The sequence below is a fragment of the Nicotiana tomentosiformis genome, chromosome 5, assembly GCF_000390325.3.
Source record: "Nicotiana tomentosiformis chromosome 5, ASM39032v3, whole genome shotgun sequence".
NCBI classification, from domain to species: Eukaryota; Viridiplantae; Streptophyta; class Magnoliopsida; order Solanales; family Solanaceae; genus Nicotiana; species Nicotiana tomentosiformis.
This window is the reverse complement of record NC_090816.1, coordinates 46,456,183-46,477,562: the sequence shown is the minus strand read 5'-3', so window position 1 is coordinate 46,477,562 and position 21,380 is coordinate 46,456,183. Positions and strand designations below refer to the sequence as shown.

The following is a 21,380-nucleotide window of genomic DNA, read 5'->3' as shown; positions in this document are numbered from 1 at the left end:
TTTAGACTCTTAGGCTTCTTTCATCAATCTAATTGAAGTTGTCATATCATGATATATTTTTCATTGTTAAGTTCACTCTTACATGCTATATTTGAAGTTTTTAGTGCATGCCCTCTCTTTTATTGTCAAGCTTACTCTTATATGCTTTAATTGAAGTTGTTACCTCTTTTATTGTCATGCTACCTCTTTTATTGTTGAGTTATTATTATTTGAAGTTCCATTACATGTTACCCCTTTTATTGTTGATTTTTGCTTATCTGAAGCCGTTATTACATGTTATCTCTTTCATTGTCGAGTTTATTCTTCCATTTCATTATGTTATTGTAATTCTTGTATTGATTTACTTGTCGTATTCCTGTGTCTTTATTGTTGTTGTTGTACTCAATATTGTTTGGCCGTGGGCTATATATTGTCATGGTATTGGTATTGTTGTTTTGGAAATGTTGTGGCATATGGGCACGTCTGGTTCTAATTGATATGTTGTGTTTTTGTAATCTTGGCACATGTGGAATTATTGAGAGGATTATCAGGGTGTTTTGCACGTGAGTTGTCCGTGCTATTGTTATTCTTGATATTTGCACATGTGCCGAGACAAGGCGGACTATATATGTTGGATTTGAGCATGTGACGAGACAAAGTGGTATAATTATTGATGCGCATGTGACGAGATAAGGTGGACATTTACTTTATTGTTGCGCACGCGGCGAGACAAGGTAGGCTATGTCGGGGATGATTTGTGATGGCCTGGGGCATTGTTATTGATGATATTTGTATGTTGGTATGACCTTTTGTGTGTGTCATGCATACTATAGGTTTGACGTGTTGTTTCCAATATGCTACTCGATATCTCTGATTTTACTTATTGACTTGAGCTGTGATAGTACACTCGCACAAGCATACACTGTAATATGCCACCTATATTAGTACAAGAGTATGAACTTTGATGTTTAGTGATTATGTACATGTATTCTTGTATACTTGCCTTCTGTGTGTAGATTGGACTGGTGGAACGTGAGTCGTCCGTATGGATATGAGGTATTGTTACTATTGGCATGTGAATTATCCGTGCAAATATGAGTTATTAATGGTATTGGTACGTGAGTTGTCCATGCAGTTGTGATTGATTATATGGGCACGGGATGCCATGTGATTACTGTCACGCCCCAAAACCGAGGAGCGCGATCGGCGCTCAACCGAGTAAACCCGACTGAGCAAGCCTATTATATTTCATTCTACCCAGATTCATTCGTGAATAAAGAGGAGATGTACTCCATTAATCAAATACTAAAGAGGTTTCATTCACCTCTTCCATTTCATTCCCATTAACAACATCATTCAATATTTCCAAAATAGTACGAGTTTATAGATTTAATGAAAAACATGTTGCCAAACACCAACACTTCTAATCCAATTCCCAACATCAAATACCACCCACAACCTGTCTACGGAGCCTCTAAGTACAACTGAAGAGTAATATGGGAATGCCGGCAACATGACCCCGGCTATACCTCACCCACAAAGTACATGAGAAACAAAAGATACATGACCCCGAAATGAAGTGGGGCTCACCAAATCGGCTGAAAGGAGTGTACTGCTATCACTGATCAATGCTACCTACTGTAGAACCACCTGCATCCATTAAAGATGCAGCGCCCCAGGAAAAAGGGACGTTAGTACTGTCGAATAACACTAGTATGTATAGCTAGAAATCCTCTTTCAAAATAGAATGCCCATATGATCTATACGTGGAACACATAATATAATGTAATTGAAACAACTTGTACAAACAAGGACAACAGAAGGGGCAACTATTGTCTGCATTAATAATGTGTCTCATTAGACCGTCCTTAATGTTCACATATCATATTATATACTTATGCGTTTCATAGACCGTCCACAATGTTTATTCATACCGTATATCTATACCTTTTATACACAATGCACCTATGCGTTTCATAGACCGTCCACAGAATTTCATAACACAATATACCTATGCGTTCATAGATCGTTCACAGGATTTCATAACATAATGTACCTATGCGTTTCATAGACCGTCCACAGAATTTCATAACACAATGTACCTATGCGTTTCAAAGACCGTCCACAGGATTTCATATCATAATGTACCTCTATGTTTCATAGACCGTCCATAGGGTTTCATAACACAAAAAACCTATGTGTTTCAAAGACCGTCCATAGGGTTTCATAACACAATATACCAATGCGTTTCATAAACCGTCCATAGGGTTTCATAATACATTGGAAACAAAAGTACAAATACGTACATCTCATAACCTTTCACATCACATATCATCTAATCCGTACTTTGAACCACTTACAATATTATTATTTAATTGGCTCTCTTGGCCATACATATGATTCTTTATTCATGGCTCAATGGCCGTATTTTATCTTCCACACTTTCATTTTTTCCCTTTCATAGATCATCATCATAATTATCAACAAGTAGAATATTCTGGAAATCACAACTTTAAGTTCATTAGTAATGAAGGCTTTAACATAATCGATTTTTTCCAATAAATGGAGTAAAATGATTGGCAATCGAAGCACAAATTAAAATCATACACAATTTCTACTCACGAATATGTAAGAATGCAAAGCATATTGAAAATTACTTACAAAGCATATCATTAGCTAAAACAGCCACATATGGGCATCACTTGAGTTCTTAAACTTTTAGCCGATTATATTGTCGAAGTCAATTTTGAAATTGTTGTGTCAAAGCTCATTTCATAATCTTTCTCACATTATCTCATTGCATCGGCACCATTGTCCACAAGTATACCTTTCACTATTGGCACGTTGGCCACACTTTATATCCCCGATTCATTGATTTCACTTACAACCATCTTTATAGGTTATCAACAATAAGACATTCCCAATCAAGACTTTAGGTACACATATGAGAAATTACGAGTCTTAAGAATATTGAGATTTTCTCACACAATTAGGCATACTAGCTTTCATTTGAAATACGATTCAAAGTCACAACATTTTAATACGCAACCCATACTTGAAACTCACGGTAACATTATGGCATTCAATTCCAAGAGAGAGAGTTTAGCCAACATACCTCAATTGAGCTTTCCTTAAATTACTACAACATTCCGGAAATTCTAGCAATCCCAATCTATTTTGAGACATAACAAAATTGAACCATAATTAGGAAGATATTCATGGTCTTAGCTCATTTTGAGCATTTTATCAAATACTAGGTGTGCAAATTTAACCACAAGGTTCTTCTACAAGATTTCCTTCACTACACAACCCAATCCTTACTTATTTAAGTTCAACAATATTCCCACAATTCTTATTGGTACATGAATGTATAAATAATACTCTCATACCCATGAATCATACTCCTAATCAACCATCTTCTACCCAAATTCGAAATTAAAAACTAGGGTATGAAACCTTACCTCTTAGATGAAGAACTTTTGGGTTTTCCTTGTTAATCTTCCAAGGTTTGAGCAAGACTTGATGAATAATTAGCCTAGGGTTTTCTCTCTCTCTAAAACACTCTCCCTTCTCTCTAAAACATCAGAATATTTGCTCAAAAATGACCCTTTGCGTGTATTTAACGAAGTAGGGTCGGATTTTAAAAATCCTAAAATGAAGCTTCGGAACAGGTTTTGCGGTAGCATATGCGATCGCATAATAGTTATGCGGACCGCATATCGGTCGCATAATTGGTGTCCAAAATGACCAAAAATCTGCCTGAGTTTGCGGTCACTATGCGATCGCCTACTATACCGCATAACAGTTATGCGGTCGCATAGTCGACCGCATAATTGCTTCCAACTGACCCAATTAACTACCTCACTCTGCGGGCATTATACGGTCCGCAGAGTGATTCTGCGGTTGCATAATGGACCGCAAAAATGCACATTTCTGCCAAAAATATTTCCTTTACTTTTCTGTGTATTATTCAACCCAAAAGGTCCGAGCCGCGGCTCGCAAGCTCGCCACAAAGAATTTCTATAATCCTCAAACATGTAAGCCTAGTCCGGCACCATGAAACATTATTTTCTTTGCAAATTTTTCCGGGCTTTACACTTAAGTTCTTTAAATTTTTTTCGGGGTGTTACAATTACGATTCGTGATTTGGGGGCCGTGATTTGTGATTACGAGGTAAGGTACCTCGGGATGATTCTTGTCTAAACCTTGTGGTAGAACGGTTGATTATTTGGTTGTCATTTGTGTTCCTTATCTGGTTTCACTAGTACTTTAACCATGTTCTGATTACCTGCGGCATTATCACCTTTTTTCTTCTTGTTGTTGTTTGTTGCTTCTACTTTTCGTTTGCTAGTGTTATATTGTTATTCTTTCCATGTTTAGCCTTATATTGGTATTCGTTCCTCTGTTAGCTTTATATTAGTACTTGCACACGTTATTATGTCTAGTAGGTATCTTGACTATACCTCATCACTACTCCATTGAGGTTAGTCTTGATACTTACTGGGCACTGCTGTGGTATACTCATGCTACACTTCTGCACATCTTTTGTGGAGATCCAAGTAGCTAGGAGCGTGCCGGTTGTTAGATAGCTGATTGTGATCGAGTTGCTGCGGAGACTTCAGGTTATACCTACCATCGTGTTCGCATACCTCAGAGTCACCTTCTGTAGTCTTTCATTTCTACTATTTATTTCTATTCCAGAACAGTATTATATTTAGAGATTTCTAGTAAATTCGGTAGAACTTATGACTTCGTACTACCGGTTTTGGGATATTGTATATCTATTGATGGTTGTTGTCTATGTATGGCAACTAATGGATCATGTTTAATGGTTAAATGGTTTAAATCAGTTAACAACTCAGCATATGTTAAGCTAATCTAGTTTTAGGGATTAGGTGCCATCACGACATCCTAATATGGGAATTTGGGGTTCTGACACCTAGGGATTCTAGGAGTAGATTTACTTTGATTCGAGCACGAGTTGAGGACAACTACGAGATGGTAAGTAGTCAGCCTCGTACGCGAATCTCTAAGACTAAACCGTTCAAAATAAGGTTCGGAGGAGTGCAAAACATCCCTCGCGTGCTCAGTGTGTAGGATAGCGTATGACCAATACTTGATGGAAAAGCGATGACAGTTGGATAAAGCAGCAAAATAGACATATGGAAAAGAATATACAACTTATAAAATAAGCATGTGGAAAAGATATACAACATGTAGCATGTAAGAAAGAATATACAAATTATAGCATGAAAAACGAACATACAACTTAGGCATGTGATACAAAAATAAAAATTACAATATTGGAAAATCTTTAATCCCTCAAATAATCAATCAAGTACACTGTGGACTAGAACCTGTTAGTCCCCATCGACGTCGCAATGTTGTGCCTATTTTACACAGGTTAAACAAAGTATAACGTACAGAGACATACAAGGTTATATATAATTATGGAGTTGCCGCCTAGTATTTAAAGTGTACTAGAACACCTATATTGACATAAAACAATATATGATAAACTCTGGTTATGGTCTACGAAAATTGTTGCGGTTCTAACTAAGGGTTCATGTTATCTCAAGGGAAAGTGTTGGGGCTTCCTCAAGATCCACAAAGTATAGTTCTTGGTTGGACTTGATTAATTAAACGAGTGATTATCTAAAAAATGATAAATTATTATTTATAATTATTATGAAAAGAATTTGAACAAAGAAATGATCGATTATGTGATAAATAAATAATATAATCATTTATGGGTATTAAAAAATGCATAATGATAAGGTGTAAAATAATTATAAATTTAAATGATTAAGTATGTAAAAGAATTACACGAATCAAAATAAGAATAAAATATACGAAAGAATTGGTAACTATATTGATTTGATTAGGTGAAATAAATAAGGTAAATGATATAAAATATAAGGGGCTAATATAAAATGACTTTAGAAATATAAAATGATAAAAGTGTTGATCTTACTAGACAATTTATTATCCCGAGGGTATGTATAATATAGTAACAATGCATCTAAAATTAGATGAGACAAGTGTGAGAAACATATCAAGAATGACATGATAGAAAATGTTAAATGATGTAATATACTAATTAGCAAATGGTATATATTAATAAAATATGAATGTAAATAATAACTAATAAATATTATATTAACAAATAAAGGTTATACTTATTAGCAAATGAAACTTCAAGAAAACTAGAATTGATGGAACAAATGTTTAGAAGAAATTCTCTCACGATTTTATATTATTAGCTAAGCCATTAAAGAAGTTATTCACAAATTGACAAGTTTGATAAAATAAAAAAAAAAACATAAGACCAATTAATAATTGTTTACAAGTTCTCGCCTACTCAAGTTAAGCTAGTTAGCTCAAATCAATTAAATGTGTATGAATCGAATTAATCAAACCAATTATGAGAGCGCGTCTAAATGTCTAAGAAGTTTATGTGAACTATTATTAGCTAGGGTAAAACGGCTAAATTTATTATTATTATTATTATCTAAACGTGATATTCTAGGTGTGATCTACTGAGCAAATAAATATCATAAATGAATAAGCAAAAGCGACATTCTAACTAGACTTTTACTATACTTGTATTTGAGTATATACAAGAACGGAAAGTACGAAGCGGGACAAGTTATGGGGGTATGTTTTTGTATTTTTTTCCCTTCGAGTGTCGTCTTTTTAAAGTGACTTTCGAGTAGGGTACCTCACAAAAAGAAAAGTAGATATGTTGGAAAATATGCAAAATAAAATATTAATACTAAATAAAATGGTTTGCTATGGGGGGCTGAAGGAGTAGTAGGAACGCGAGTAGTATGTGGTCCACGACAACAGACTGCATTAGGGAAGCTGCTAAAAAGGTATTAGGGGTCTCGAAGGGGTACTCAGGATGACACAAAGGGGACTAGTGGTGGAATGGAGAGATCCAAGGATAAGTGGAAGCCAAGAAAACGGCATATGTGAAGCTAGTGGAGAGCGCGACGAGGAGGTGAAAAGGACGAATAGAAAGTGTTATAAGAAGGCAAAGAAAGAGGCCAAGTTAACAGTCACGGTAGCTAAAACTGCAGTGTTTCAACGCTTGTATGAGGAACTTGGATGCAAAGGCAGTAATAAGAAACTGTACATGTTAGCAAACTTTTAGAGAGAGGAAGGCTCAGGATCTTAATCAAGTGAGGTGAATCAAAGACGAGGAAGACATGATATTGGTGGAAGAGGCGCGTATCATACATACTTTCATAAACTCTTGAATGAGGGTGGGGACAGTAACATCGTGCTTGGGGAGTTGGAGAATTCAGATAGCCAGCGTGATTTTAGGTTTTTTAGGCGTATTAAGGTTGAGGAGGTGAAAAGGTAGATTAGTAGAGATAAGGCTAATGAGACAGACAAGATAACTCTTGAACAAGGATGGGGACAAGAACATCGTTCTTGGGGAGTTGGAGACTTCAAAAAGCCAGCATGATTTTACGTTTTGTAGGTGTATTAAGGTTGAGGAGGTTGAGGAAGTGACGTGGGAGATGAGTGTAGGTAAGGTGACTGGAAAAAAATAGATACTAGTGGAATTTTGGAAGAGCGCCGATCAGACAGGCTTTGAGAGGCTTACTGGAATGTTTAATGTTATTTTTAGGACGAAGAAGATGCCTAAAGAATGAAGGTGGAGTTAGATGGTCCCATTGTACAAGAATAAAGGTGATGTCCCAAATTGTAATAACTATAGGGGTATCAAGCTGTTGAGTCACACTATAAAAGTTTGGGAGAGAATGGTGGAGAGAAGAGTGAAGAGTGTGTCTATTGCGGAGAACCATTCGGATTCATGCTGGGGTGGTCGACTACGGAAGCCATTCATCTTGTTAGGAGATTGATGGAGCATTATAGGTAGGAAATAAAGACTTACATATGGTATTCATTGACCTAGAAAAATCTTACGACAAAGTCCCGAGGGAAGTTTTATAGAGATATTTGGAGGTAAGCGGTGTTCCGGTAGTATACACTATGGTGATTAAGGACATGTGTCTTGGAGTTAAGACTCGGGTGAGGATTGTGAGAGGAGACTCGAATTAATTTTCAGTTGTGATGGGGTTGCATCATGGATCAACCTTTAGCCCATTTTTATTTGCTCTGATGATGGATGTGCCGACGCAACACATACAAGGAGAGGTGTCATGATGTATGTTATTTGCAAAATACATAGTGATGATTGACGGGATGTATTGTGGGGTTAACTAGGCTAGAGATGTGGAGACAAACCTTGGAGTCTAAAAGTTTCAAGTTGAGTAGGACGAAAACAGAATACTTGGAGTGCAAGTTCAGTGTTGGAATGTATGGAGTAGACGTGGACATGAAGCTTGATACACAAGTCATCCCCAAGAGAGATAGTTTTAAATATCTTGGGTTTGTAATACAAGGAAACGAGGAGATTAACAAGAATGTGACACATCGTATTGGAGCGCGGTTGATGAAATGTAGGCTTGCATCTGGTATTTTGTGTGATAAGAATGTGCCACCAAGAGTTAAGAGAAAGTTCTACAAAGTGGTAGTTAGACCGACTATGTTGTATGGAGTCGAGTGTTGGCCAGTTAAAATATTTCATGTCCTGAAGATGGAAGCAGTAGAAATGGGGATATTGAAATATATGTGTGAGCATACTAGGAAAGATAAAATTAGAAATGAAGTTACTAGGGACAAGGTGGGTGTGGCTCTTATGGAAGACAAGTTGTGAAAATCGAGGCTGAGATGGTTCGGGCATGTGAAGAGGAGAGACACTGATGCTTCGGTTAGGAGGTGTGAGAGGTTGATCATGGCAAGTTAGAGGAGGGGTAAAGGTAGGCCAAAGAAGTACTGGAGAGAAGTGATTAGGTAAGACATGGCATTGCTTCAACTTACTGAGGACATGACTCTCAATAGAAAGGTGTGGTGGTCGAGAATTAGGGTTATGAGTTAATAGGTAGTCGAGAGTTTCTCCTAGTCCTACCAATAATATTAGTACTAGTCTTATATTTTTCAATTCCTAGATCTTTGTTGTTATATGATGTGTCATTCTTATCAGTAGTATTAGTATTTTGTTTTGTATTTTCTTAAACCTAGATCTTTATTATTACACGTTGTGCCATTTACTTCCGTTGTCCTATTACCTTGTTGTTGCTATTGTTTATTGCTTCCTTTCTACTGTTCTGCCGAGGATCTATCGAAAAAAGACTCTTTATCTTCTTAAGGTAGGGATAAGGTCTGCATACATACTATCCTCCCAGACCCCAATTGTGAGATTACACTAGGTTTGTTGTTGTTGGTGGTTTACTTTTGAAAAGATTTTTGAAAATATATTTGAAAATATTTTTGGGAGGCTCGGATAATATATGTCGTAACAAATAAATATTGGTTTGACCAAAAAGTGTAATTTCCAGTTCAACTATTTAATTTATATAATGAGGGATTAAATCTAGTTAAGGATAATAACTCTAGATACTAATCTCTAAAACATGCAGTAAGGGGGACATATCCCGTAAATAGTTTATGACAACAAGTGCAGAATATTCTTAAAGAATGAACATTGATGGAGATATAACTAACAATAAATGGCAATAAATGACATTTAAGTAAATAAAGAGAATGATTCACCCAATAATGGATGGGTTGAGTGAATGTTTCTCCTGACAACGATGAGTGACCGATAGGTCCAAGATTCGTATGAAAAATCCTCGGATCTGGTAGAAAGGTGGAGAATAATATTAACATGAATCTTTATCAAAAGGTAGTCTTTGTATTCTTGCAAGAGAGAGAGAATCTTCTGATCAAAAGTGTTCTTATCAAAATGAATATTACATGCCTCTATCATTGTCTCTTCTTTTTATATATATAGGGCCTTTTCCTAGGAAACCCTAATAGTACAAATAAAGGGAATATCCACTAGAATATTCCCTCTTAATATCCTATCCTGACAAATTAGCCGTTACAAGTCTTATCATCAATAGCCAATCTCGACCTCGACCCTTGTTGACATTTCGGCTACTACTCCTATCGACATCTCGATTACAACTCATGTCGCCACCTCGGCCAATGACTTTGCTGCATCTTGGGCAAGCTCGACAGACTCTTTTCTTAATGCCATATTACACTAAATTTCCTAGGGACGAATTTTGGCCTATATAGTTAGTTCCTTCGCTTATTAAGGCCGATGCCAGAAGGCCTTAATGAGCGGACTCTGTATAACGTGACCAAAGTGTTTAGATAAGATGGATGAACCGTAGTGATTAGGGGCGAGTAAGCGGCATGTCCTATTGTAAACCGTAAGTTCTGGGTTCGCAAATCCCGCGAATCAAGATGATGTCATGGCGGCTGACGTCACTATGGTGCAATTTCCCTAGACGCTACTTCGCTTCGCACGCGTTGATAGAGCCTACTGCTTCGGTTATAGTGTCACGCAATGATGGTCAATTGTTTGGTTTTGATGCCTATATCTTTATAAATAAGGGTGTGTAGGTAACGTCTTAACATTTACAAAACTTCTTGTACCCAGCAAACTTTGCATCTTCTTCTTCCTCCATTGTTTGAAATTCCTTAGTTGTTTTAGTGATTCTCACTGCTTTTAACCCTTCTGTGCTTAAAATAATTTTTCTCAAAAATATAGTTAACGTACCTTCTGGTTCCGGTATGGCGGCTTACCCTACCCCTTTGGCGGTACGTATGCCTCCTCACGGCGAAGGTGTTTCTATCGCCCTTGAAGATGAGAGGTTTCCTACGGTGGAGGAAATAATTTCTCGCAGTGAAAAGACTAGATCTGACTTTTCAAAGTTGCCTGAAGACGATCCTGAGGCCTCAGAGTCGATGATGAATGAGGTCAACCTCACTGAGTTTAGGGAAAATTTCAAAATTCGGCTCACATCGATCTGATTCTGGTGGGGCGCGATGTGGTATAGATACATCTCCCAGGATATTGCACGTTCTATGTGTATCCATTCTATGTAGGCTATTCCTTTCCTCTTCTCCCATTGGCGGAGGAATTCTGCTGCTACTACGGCATTTGCCCGGCCCAACTCTCCCTTTACATCTACAAGCTTATCTGTATTTTGATAAAATATGCAGAGTTGGTTGGCCGTGGGGTCTAACTTCGCCACCTGATGCATCTTTTTGTCCCTAGTTTCTATAGGGGGGCGATGCTGCACCTTCTCCACTGAGGAAGTAAACGTTTGGTGGTGAAAATGGACGATAAGGCAAATCATGAGTTCTGGCTCAACTACTTCTTCGTCAAGACCGAGGATGTGGTGATCAACGCAAACTGATTCCCTGAGGCTTGGAATTACGCCAGTAAGTATCTTTTTGCCACGTATTTGTTTTGCTTGTTTTAGTCGTAGTCTAACATTCCGCCCCTTCTTCGCACAGTCGAGACTTTGCCCCCTCCTTTGGTCGGGGACATTCATGACTGGATCAGCCAGATCTTGCCTCACACAGTGGGGATTCGTGAATAGCCGACTTTTATCAAGGAATTCGAGCCCGCGCCTTCAATGACCAGTGCGTTCATCTATATGTATTTATCTATACATTTATTATCTTTTATCCATACCGTTTTGACCTTATGGTCGCCTGCTCATTACGGTTTTATACAAGAAGTGACAGTCTTTTAATTTTGTTTTTCAGCCCGAGGATCTTCGAGAAAGCCGAGGGCTCCTGCTCCAGTGTTCCGCAAAAGGAAAACGGTTTCTGTTCCTTGTGCCGCTGTGAGGTATGCTCAGTCGTCGACTACGCCTGTAGCAGAACTCTTGACTTCCCCCTCTACATCATCTACTAGACAAGGACGAAGAGGAGGAATCGTCGCCGAATGGTGATAACTTGCTTCCTAGTAAGAGGCAATATGTAGATGTCGGTGAAGGAGTTGTCTGTGTGGGGAGTTTGGTGATGGAGGATTTCATCGTCTGAGAAAAGATGACCATAGAACTTGGAGATGACGCCGAGTTACCGCCCACGATTTTGCTGTCACCGGGAGCCGAGGAGGGTACGTCTCTCTCTGAGGCCGTGATGGATTTTGAAGGGCCGTCGGTGAGGGTCCCCGACATCTTACGGTAGGATGAGCCATCAGCCTCGCTACCAGTTGAGGATCCTTTTTCCAGGGTCGACACAAAAGGAAAAAGCATAGCCGAAGAAGGTTACGAGACGAGATTCGATATGGATGTCGAGGAAGTGAGGATGATGGGGAAAGGACTTACCCGACTTGAGGTGATATTAGAGGGGACCACGCAGACTATTGCGATCCCCTTGGACCGGGATTTGTTGGTAAATATGGAGGACGTGGTCCCTTCTCTTGGTCCCCTCTGTTCCGATGTTGAGGGTAAAACCCTTGAGAAGCTAAAGGATGCCACTTTATCGAGGAGTATAGCCGGCCTAGCTCTTAGGGTAAGCCTTTTGATCTCTCTCCATTTTTTTGTGGTGAGATCAAAGTTTAGCTCTTACTCCTTGTTCTCTGTCTTTCTTTCAGGCCGTAATTTTGGAGATCGAGAGCGCCCGACGGGAGGAGAGGCGTAAGGCCATTTTTTAGAAGATAGAGTGGAAATATCGCAAATACCATGATAAGCACCGTGAGATTCGAAGGCAATTTGGTGGGAGCGGCAATTTTCGGGCTCTCTGAGATGAACTGAAAGAGAAGGATGACGAGTTGGTAAGGGTCACCAGAAAATGCACCGTCCTCGAGGGGGCATTGAGGGACAAAGAAGAAGAGCTTGAGGTAAGCAAAGGGGTTGAGGCCCAATGCGCCGATTTTCAAGCCCAGGTGGTTTCGTTGTGTGCCGAGCTCGAGGAGTGTCAACTCAAAGTGGATGCTCTAAGTGGCGAGGTTACTGATAAGGCGGCGGTCTTAGAAAAAATGGAGTTTCTCAATTGTTATATGCGAGGAGAGCGGAGGCTTTTTCAATCGAGATCCTCGTTCTTCATTCTGAGCGGGAGAGTGCTTTAGAGATAGCCAGGCTCAGAGAGGAGTGTCTTGATGAGCCGATAGGGGAACTGGAGAAAGAGGCTTCAAGCCTTAGTGATTGGGTTGCTGTTCTCGAGGCCGAGAAGGCGCAGTTGTTGGCTCAACTGTCCTCTTCCCACACTTCTACTTTTCCTGATGTTCTGCGGGATTTATACGAGAAATGGATTCACGCCGAGGCCCAGTTGAATATATTCAGGGATCTGATGGGGGTGGGGGCTATTTCAGAAGCCGACTTCGAGGATGCTCGTGCTAAGGCACATATATATTGGTTTGCTTATAGCTACAATCCCGCCATACCAGAAGTCGAAGACGAAAAGGAGGGTGCGGGCGTGGATCGGATTGAACAGGATGCCTGGTACGAGGATGAATATCCTGCTGGTGATGGCGATGAGGTAGGTGGAGATGATCTAGATGATCAAGCTGGTGGTGTTGCTGGGTCAGGTGGTGATTAGTTGTTCTTTTATTTTTGTTTAGCCGCAGACTTGTGTGTACCTTTTGTAGGTGTGTATTTGAGCCTTTGTAAAAAATATTCTAAGTATGAAGTGTTAATTTTGTTATTCGTACCTGATTCCTTTTCTTTGTTCGGGTTTGTGCGCCTTTTTTATTTTGTTGCTTGGTTGCCTTTGTCATAATAAATTTGTTTGAGTAGGTTGAACGAGGTTGAAACGAAGCCTAGGTTTGATTGTGGCCGAGGGCCAGTAGGTGTTTGTTCGATGTCGAACATGTCGCATATTTAGTTAAGACCGTGGGCCGATTATATGTTAATTCAAACAAGGTCGAATGTAACCTTTATTTATTTAAGGTCGTGAGCCAAGTAGGTATCAATTCAAACAAGGTCAAATGTAACCTTTAATTAGTTGAGGTCGTGGGCCGAGTAGGTGTTAATTCGAATGAGGTTGAATGTAACCTTTAATTAGTTGCGGCCGTGGGCTGAGTAGGTGTTAATGTGAACGAGGTTGAATGTAACCTTTAATTAGTTGAGGTCGTGGGCCGATTAGGTGTTAATTCAAACAAGGTCGAATGTAACCTTTATTTAGTTAAGGCCGTGGGCCGATTAGGTGTTAATTCGAACGAGGTCGAATATAACCTTTAATTAGTTGAGGCCGTGGGCCGAGTAGGTGTTAATTCGAACGAGGTCGAATAAAACATTTAATTAGTTGAGGCCGTGGGCCGAGTATGTATTAATTCGAACGAGGTCGAATGTAACCTTTAATTAGTTGAGGTCCTGGGCCGAGTAGGTGTTAATTCGAACGAGGTCGAATGTAACCTTTAATTAGCTTAGGCCGCGGGCTTTGTTCATTTACTTGTTCTTTATTCATATTCTTTGAGAAATAAACTTCATGTACTTGTGGTTTTGCTCATATTCTTGGAGAGATTTATATATTTTCCGAGCACTGGCTGGTAGTTCAGTCCCAGCCCCGGTCTATCTAGTCCCTTCATTGGTCGAACTGGAAAATCAGTGAGAGATCGAGCAATGAACTAGTTGTCTATTGTCTTCGTCTGTGCACACTTCAATCCTGAATATCCCCGTCAGCACCTCGTTAGAAACCTCCTCGAGAAAACCCAATTGGTACAAAACTCGAGTGAGGGAAAAATGGTACTACTTTGGGGACCTCATCCTTTAAAAGTTGAATTACTTGAGGTGTGTAGTGTTCCGGTTGTTTGGTAGTCGCTTTCCTTTTATTATTTCTAGTGTGAATGACCCTTTGCTTGTTGCTGCTGTGATTTTGTAGGGGCCATCCCAGTTTGTTCCTAGTTTGTCTTCCCATGGATCTTTGCTTGCTTGTGTTTTAGCTTTAAGCACATAGTCCCCGACTTTAAGTGGCCTGATCTTTGCTCTTTTGTTATAGTAGCGTTCTGCTTGTTGCTTTTTGGCGACCATTCTCACGTAGGCCATATCACTTCGTTCCCCGACTTCGTCGAGTTTCTGCATTCTACTGTCATCGTTCTGGGGTCCGCTTTTACGGAAGTATCTTAGGCTGGGCTTCCCGACCTCGACTGGTATTACTGCATCAATCTCATAGACTAACGAGTATGGTGTTTCCCCTGTGTTAGTTTTTGGCGTTGTTCGGTAGGCCCAGAGTACTTCTTGTAATATTTTCGGCCACAACCCTTTGGCATCTTCGAGCTTCTTCTTCATGATATTCAGTATTGACTTGTTGGAGGACTCCACTTGCCCTTTGCCCGCGGGGCGGTATGGCATTGACAGTATTCTTTTGATGTGCCATGTTTCAAAAAAGTCGGTGACCTTCTTTCCTGCAAATTCAGGCTCGTTTTTGCAGCTGATTTCTTTGGGGAGACCGAAACGACATATGATGTTTTTCCATATGAAGGCGATCACTTCATGTTCGCATATTTGGGCGAATGCTCCTGCTTCCATCCATTTAGAGAAATAGTTAGTTAAAACCAAGATAAATCGTATATTACCTCGTCCTGCCGGGAGGGAGCCCACGGTGTCCATTCCCCATTTGATGAACAACCAAGGAGAAGTTACTGAGTATAGGTGTTCGCCTGCTTGGTGGATCATTAGGGCGTACTTCTGGCATTGCTCATATTTTTTAAAGAAATCTGCGGCCTCATTTTTCATGGTTGGCCAGTAATACCCCGCTTGTATGAGGCACCTGACCAAAGTTCTATTATCGGAGTGAGATCCACAGTGGCCTTCATGTACTTCTTCAAGGATGTGCCGCGTCTGATTTGGGCCTAAGTACTTCGCCGGAGGGATGCCATATGTCCTTTTGTACAAGTCGTTGTGAACGATGTTGTATCTGGCCGCTTGCATTCGCAGCTTCTTGGCCTCTTTTTTATCATTGGGGAGTACTCCGTCCTGCAAATATGTAATAATACGGTTGCGCCAGTCCCAAGTAAGGTTTATGGTTCTTACCTTGATTTGTTCTATCAACGAGTTGATGAGGTGGACCACATTTTGGTCTCCGGTTAATATATTTTTGGTGGCTGCTGCAAATTTGGCGAGGCCGTCCGCCTCGATATTCTGTGCTCGGGGAATCTGGTCGAGCTGACATTCGTCGAACTCGGGTAGTAGTTTGCATATTTTGGTTTGGTATTTTTGTAACCTCTTCCCCTTGATTTGGAAAGTCCTTGTGACTTGGTTGACTATGAGCTGAGAATCGCAGTGCAACCTTAGCCGCTTCGCCCCGTATTTGAGTGTTAGTCTCAATCTTGAAATTACGGCCTCATACTCGGCCTCGTTGTTAGTCATGTCCGGGCACCTTATGGACTAGCGAATCACTTTGCCTGTTAGAACTTCGAGTACAAGTCCCAGCCCGGACACCGACGCGTTAGATACGCCGTCGGTGTATAGTACCCAAATGTCTTGTGTTTGTGAAGAAGCATGGACGACTTCCTTTTTGACTTCGGGCATTATTTGCGCACTGAGGTCGGCCAGGATGTGTAACTTTATCATTATTCGCGGTCGATAGGTAATAATATGATCGCTTAGTTCGATTGCCCATTTGGCCATTCTGCCCGATAGTTCGGGTTTGTGTCTAATGCTTCTTAAGGGGAAAGTCGTGACGACCGAGATGGGATGTCATTGGAAATACGGTCTAAGCTTTTGTGAAGCTACGACTAAGGCTAGAGCCAGTTTTTCAAGATGGGGGTACCTATTCTCGGCGTCGACTAGTCTCTTGCTAATGTAATAGATGGGAGATTACGGACCTTTATTTTCTTGGACTAAGACTACGCTCACAACTACTTCGGACACGGCAAGGTAGACGATGAGGGATTGTCCTGGTTTCGATTTTGAGAGCAACGGTGGCGAGGAAAAGTACACCTTTAACTCCTTCAGGGCTTGGACGCACTCAAGGGTCCATTGGAGGCCATTTTACTTTTTGAGTACGCCGAAGAACTTGTGGAACCTATCGGAGGATCATGAGATGAACCTCGAAAAGGTGGCGATACGGCGAGTCAGCTTCTAGACCTTCTTTTTGGTGGTCAAGTGCTTTGGTATCCCGTCGATGGCCTTGATTTGGTCGGGATTGACCTCGATACCCCGTTGCAACACTAGGAAACCCAAGAATTTCCCCGAGGCCACGCCGAATGCCATTTTTCGGGGTTCAGTTTCATGCTATATTACTTGAGTATGCCGAAGGCTTCTCTTAAGTGGTCGATGTGATCTTCTTTCCTTCTGGATTTTACTAGCATATCGTCGATGTATATCATCATCATTTTTCCGAGTTGTTCTTTGAACATCTTCGTCACCAGCCTTTGGTAAGTTACCCCGCATTTTTCAATCCAAAAGGCATGACCCAGTAGCAGTACGTTCCCTGGTGGGTGATGAAGGTGGTCTTTTCCTGGTCCTCTTCCTCCATAAGGATCTGGTTGTAGCCCAAGTAGGCTTCCAAGAAACTTAGCAGCTCGTGCCCGGCTGTCGCGTCGATGAGCTGGTCGATATGAGGTAATGAGAATGAATCCTTGGGGCAAGCTTTGTTCAGGTCGGTGAAATCTACACACATCTGCCACTTGCCATTCTTCTTTTTCACCATGACCATGTTGGCGACCCATTGGGGGGTACTTCAACTCCCCGACGGAACCATTTTCCAATAATTTTCCACTTCTTCGTGCACTGCGTCACTGATTGCGGGGTTGAACTTTTGTCGAACCTGCCTCACTGGGGGGTAGAGTGGATTGGCGTTTAATTTGTGTGTGGCGATCTTCTTTGGGATACCTGGCATATCTGTATGGCTAAAAGAAAATAAGTCTATGTTAGTAGTTAAAAATTCACAAAACTTACTCGGTTCTTGAAGTTTGTAGCCGATGTAAGCTTTCTTGATGTGGTCATTGCCGTCTAATTGGACGAGGTCGAGTTCCTCTATGGTCGATTCTGCGGCCTCGACCGAGTCAGGGTCTTTGATGACGTCTTCGCTGTCATCGCTTACCGACCTCGACCCTGTTGATTGCTATGCCTATTTCTCTCTATCTCTCATTTGTTGGGTGGCTGTGCAGTCTAGGGCGATGAGGTAGCACTCTTGGGATGTGCATTGCTCCTCGCGTATGCTGAATATGCCCCATAGAGTTAGGAAATTTGATGAGTTGGTATAAGCTAGAGGGTATAGCTCTCATGGTGTGTATCCATGGTCGCCCTATTATGGCGTTGTATGTCGTGTCCTGGTCCATGATGTGGAATGTGGTCTCCAGAGTAACGCCACTCTCCAGGACGGGGAATGTGATCTCGCCGAATGCAGCGTGATGCAGCGTGATACTATCTTGTCCTCGAGTTTCATTTGTGTGAGTACTCGAGGATGGATAATACACGCGTCGCTCCCATAATCTACTATATTTCGCCTCACGTCGATATCTAAAATTCGTAAAGTAATAACGAGAGCGTCATAGTGAGGGAATGCCAAACCGTTGGTATCTGACTTATAGAAGATGATACTTTCTTCGAGTTCATCATACTGTTCGTGGGTGATCGACCTTTTGAGCTTGTGGGTTGTGGTGAACTTCACGCTATTGATCGAAGCGTCGTCCCCACCACCGATGATCATGTCGATGGTGTGGGCTGGCGAGGGTGGCTTCGGCAGCCCTTGATGTTGTTCGCATCCCCTGGCAAAGTTGGTCCTTCCCCGATCGCTCAACAATTCTTTTGGGTGTCCCTGTCGCAGTATATTTATGACCTCCTGTCTTAGGGCGGTGCAATCTTTGGTTTTGGGTCCTCGCTCTTGCTGGAATTTGCAGAGGGCGTTTGATTTTCTGGTATTCGGGTCCGACCTCATCTTTTGTGGCCACTTTACCTTTGGTCCGAGCTTCTCCAAGACGTAGATGATCTTTGTAGGTGACACGCAAAAATTATGAGCGGATAGTAAAAGGGGGCATACCTCTCTCATTCCGGTGAGTCCCTATTCTTGATCGAGGTGGGCCTTCTTATGGCGAGATGAGGATACAACGGTAGTTCTGACATATGGGAGATGTCATTCTCGGTTTGGCCGTGAGGCCGCTGGATCTCTTTTGATATCACTTCTTTGATCTTTTTTCTGGATTCTGCTTATATTGAGGTCAGTCGACGAGTCGGCCCATTGAGGTCGTCTTTGTATGCTCGGACTTCGGCACAATACGCATTATGTATTTAGTCCCAAGTCGTTGGGGGATATTTCATAAGTCGGCTTAATAATATTTTTGTCGCCCTTGAACCATTTTTGTTCAGCCCATTTTGAAAAGCAGCTACCGCCATTCCTTCTGATACATTGGGTAAGGTCATTCTTACTCGGTTGAAACAGGCGAGGAAGTCCCTCTCCCGGGGAGTGTTTGATAGCAAGATGTCATTCACTCTTGGCCTCAGCCTTCTTGGCCCCGGCATGGGCCGTCATGAACTTATCGGCCATTTCCTCAACGGTTTCGATGGGACGTGCTGGCAGTTGCGAGTACCAGGTTAATGCACCTCCCGTGAGGGTTTTGCCGAATTGTTTAGCAGAATGGAGGATACTTGTTCTTTGGCGAGGTCATTCCCTTTCACAGCGGTGACGTAATGAGTCACATGATCCTCGGGGTCAGTTGTGCCATCGTATATTTTCAGATAAGGCGGCATTTTAAAGGTCTTTGGTATGGCATATGGGGCAGCGCTATCACTGTACGACTGCTCGACGAACCGACCAACGTCTCTCTTCGGCAATAACGTAGGAGTGCACGGTATTTTATCGACCCTTTCTTGGTGCTCTCTCATTTGATCCCGAAGTGTCTTGTTCTCGTTTTTCATTTCCTCTACCCTTTTCAGAATGGTTGTGAGAGCATCGTCGCCTGTATTGTTAATAAGATTGTAAGTAATACCTGTCGTCGTGAGTGGAGGAAGAGGCTGGTCATATTTCTCGTCCACTGGTGATGCAGCACAGGTTCTCGCCTTTGTTGCGGCCGCGTCCTGAACAGGCTTATGGATGACGCTGGTCAGTGTATCAGTTAGCCAAGCCTTAAGGAGCTTCTTTATCGCTGGTGGTGTCTCCTCTCCCACGGATGTGGAGGATGTCTTGCCAAGGGATTTTGTGATGCTGCAATGGGGATGGGGTGATCCATTTTGCCTAGGAGAGGCATTAGGCGTTGTATCCCCGTCCACTGTTTCAGAGCTTTTGTGGATGATGTCCATGAGATTGGTTGGGAGGTCACTCATTATTCTCATTCTTTCTTCTTTGTTACATGTCATGTTAGATCTATGCATGCAGAGAGAAGAAGGTTCTTTTTATTTTTTTTTGTCAGTAACTAGTGTTAGTTGTAGATTTAGAAGAAAATAAAAGACTTATCTAGAAAATCCCCACAGACGACACCAAATTGTTTGACCAAATATTTTAATTTTCGATTCAATTATTTAATTTATATAATAAGGGATTACATCTAGTTAAGGATAATAACTCTAGATACTAATCTCTAAAACATGAAGTAGGTGGGGACAAATCCCGTAAATAGTCGATGACAACAAATGCAGTATATTCTTAAAGCATGAACATTGATGAAGATATAACTAACAATAAATGGCAATAAATAGAATTTAAGTAAATAAGGAGAATGATTCACCCAATAATGGATAAGTTGAGTGAATGTTTCTCCCGACAACGATGAGTGACCGATAGGTCTAAGATTCGTATGAACAATCCTCGGATCCGGTGAAAAGGTGAGGAATAATATGAACAAGAATCTTTATCAAAAGGTAGTCTTTGTATTCTTGAAAGAGAGAGAGAATCTTCTTTTCAAAAGTGTTCTTATCAAAATGAATATTACATGCCCATATCATTGTCTCTTCTTTCTACTAGAAAATCCTAATAGTACAAATGAAAGGAATATCTACTAGAATATTCTCTCTTAATATCATATCCTTACAAATTAGCCGTTACAAGTCTTATCATTAATAGCCAATTTCGACCTCGACCCTTGTTGACATTTTGACTACGTCTCCTATCGACATCTCGATTACGGCTCATGTCGGCACCTCGGCCAATGATGTTGCTGCATCTTGGGCGAGCTCGACCGACTCTTTTCTTAATGGCATATTACGCTAAATTTTCTAGGGTCGGATTTTGGCATATACAATATTAAAATGCAAATGTCGTCCCGATTGTAACTTCAGTGGCCTACAGTGTTGCCTTCTTGGGTACGGATCGTTGCGTTTATGTTATTTTATTTTTCTTTCGCTTTCGTTATCGTCTCATTTTTAAAATATTTTATCCAACACGGAAGGACATTGTAGTATTCTTGTCGTTTATCAGTTAATATCAGTAGTGGCGGATATGTAGCAAAACAGATATATCCAACTTAAATGGGCAACCGTTCACAACAAACAAGCAGCACAAGGTTCAGTATCAGAATAGCAGTCAATCTAATAATAAAACCCATAAGGATTATCCATGAACGGCCACCGACAGAGAGCAAACGCCAGAACAATAAAGGACAGTCCTTGAGACAAAGACACCCATAGGCAGTGGCGTATGGG

At 41.0% G+C, this 21,380-nt stretch overlaps 1 protein-coding gene across 1 annotated transcript; it reads left to right on the top strand.

The window, feature by feature from the left end:
* Positions 1–8,224: 8,224 nt before the first annotated feature.
* On the top strand, positions 8,225–8,710 carry LOC138892282 (uncharacterized). Its single transcript, XM_070175988.1, has one exon. It carries the CDS (start codon positions 8,225–8,227, stop codon positions 8,708–8,710), a length of 486 nt encoding a protein of 161 aa, XP_070032089.1.
* Positions 8,711–21,380: the final 12,670 nt, after the last annotated feature.

Coding starts and splice junctions, on each gene's coding strand:
- LOC138892282 (XM_070175988.1), top strand. CDS start 8,225: ATGTGGAGACAAACCTTGGAGTCTAAAAGTTTCAAGTTGAGTAGGACG.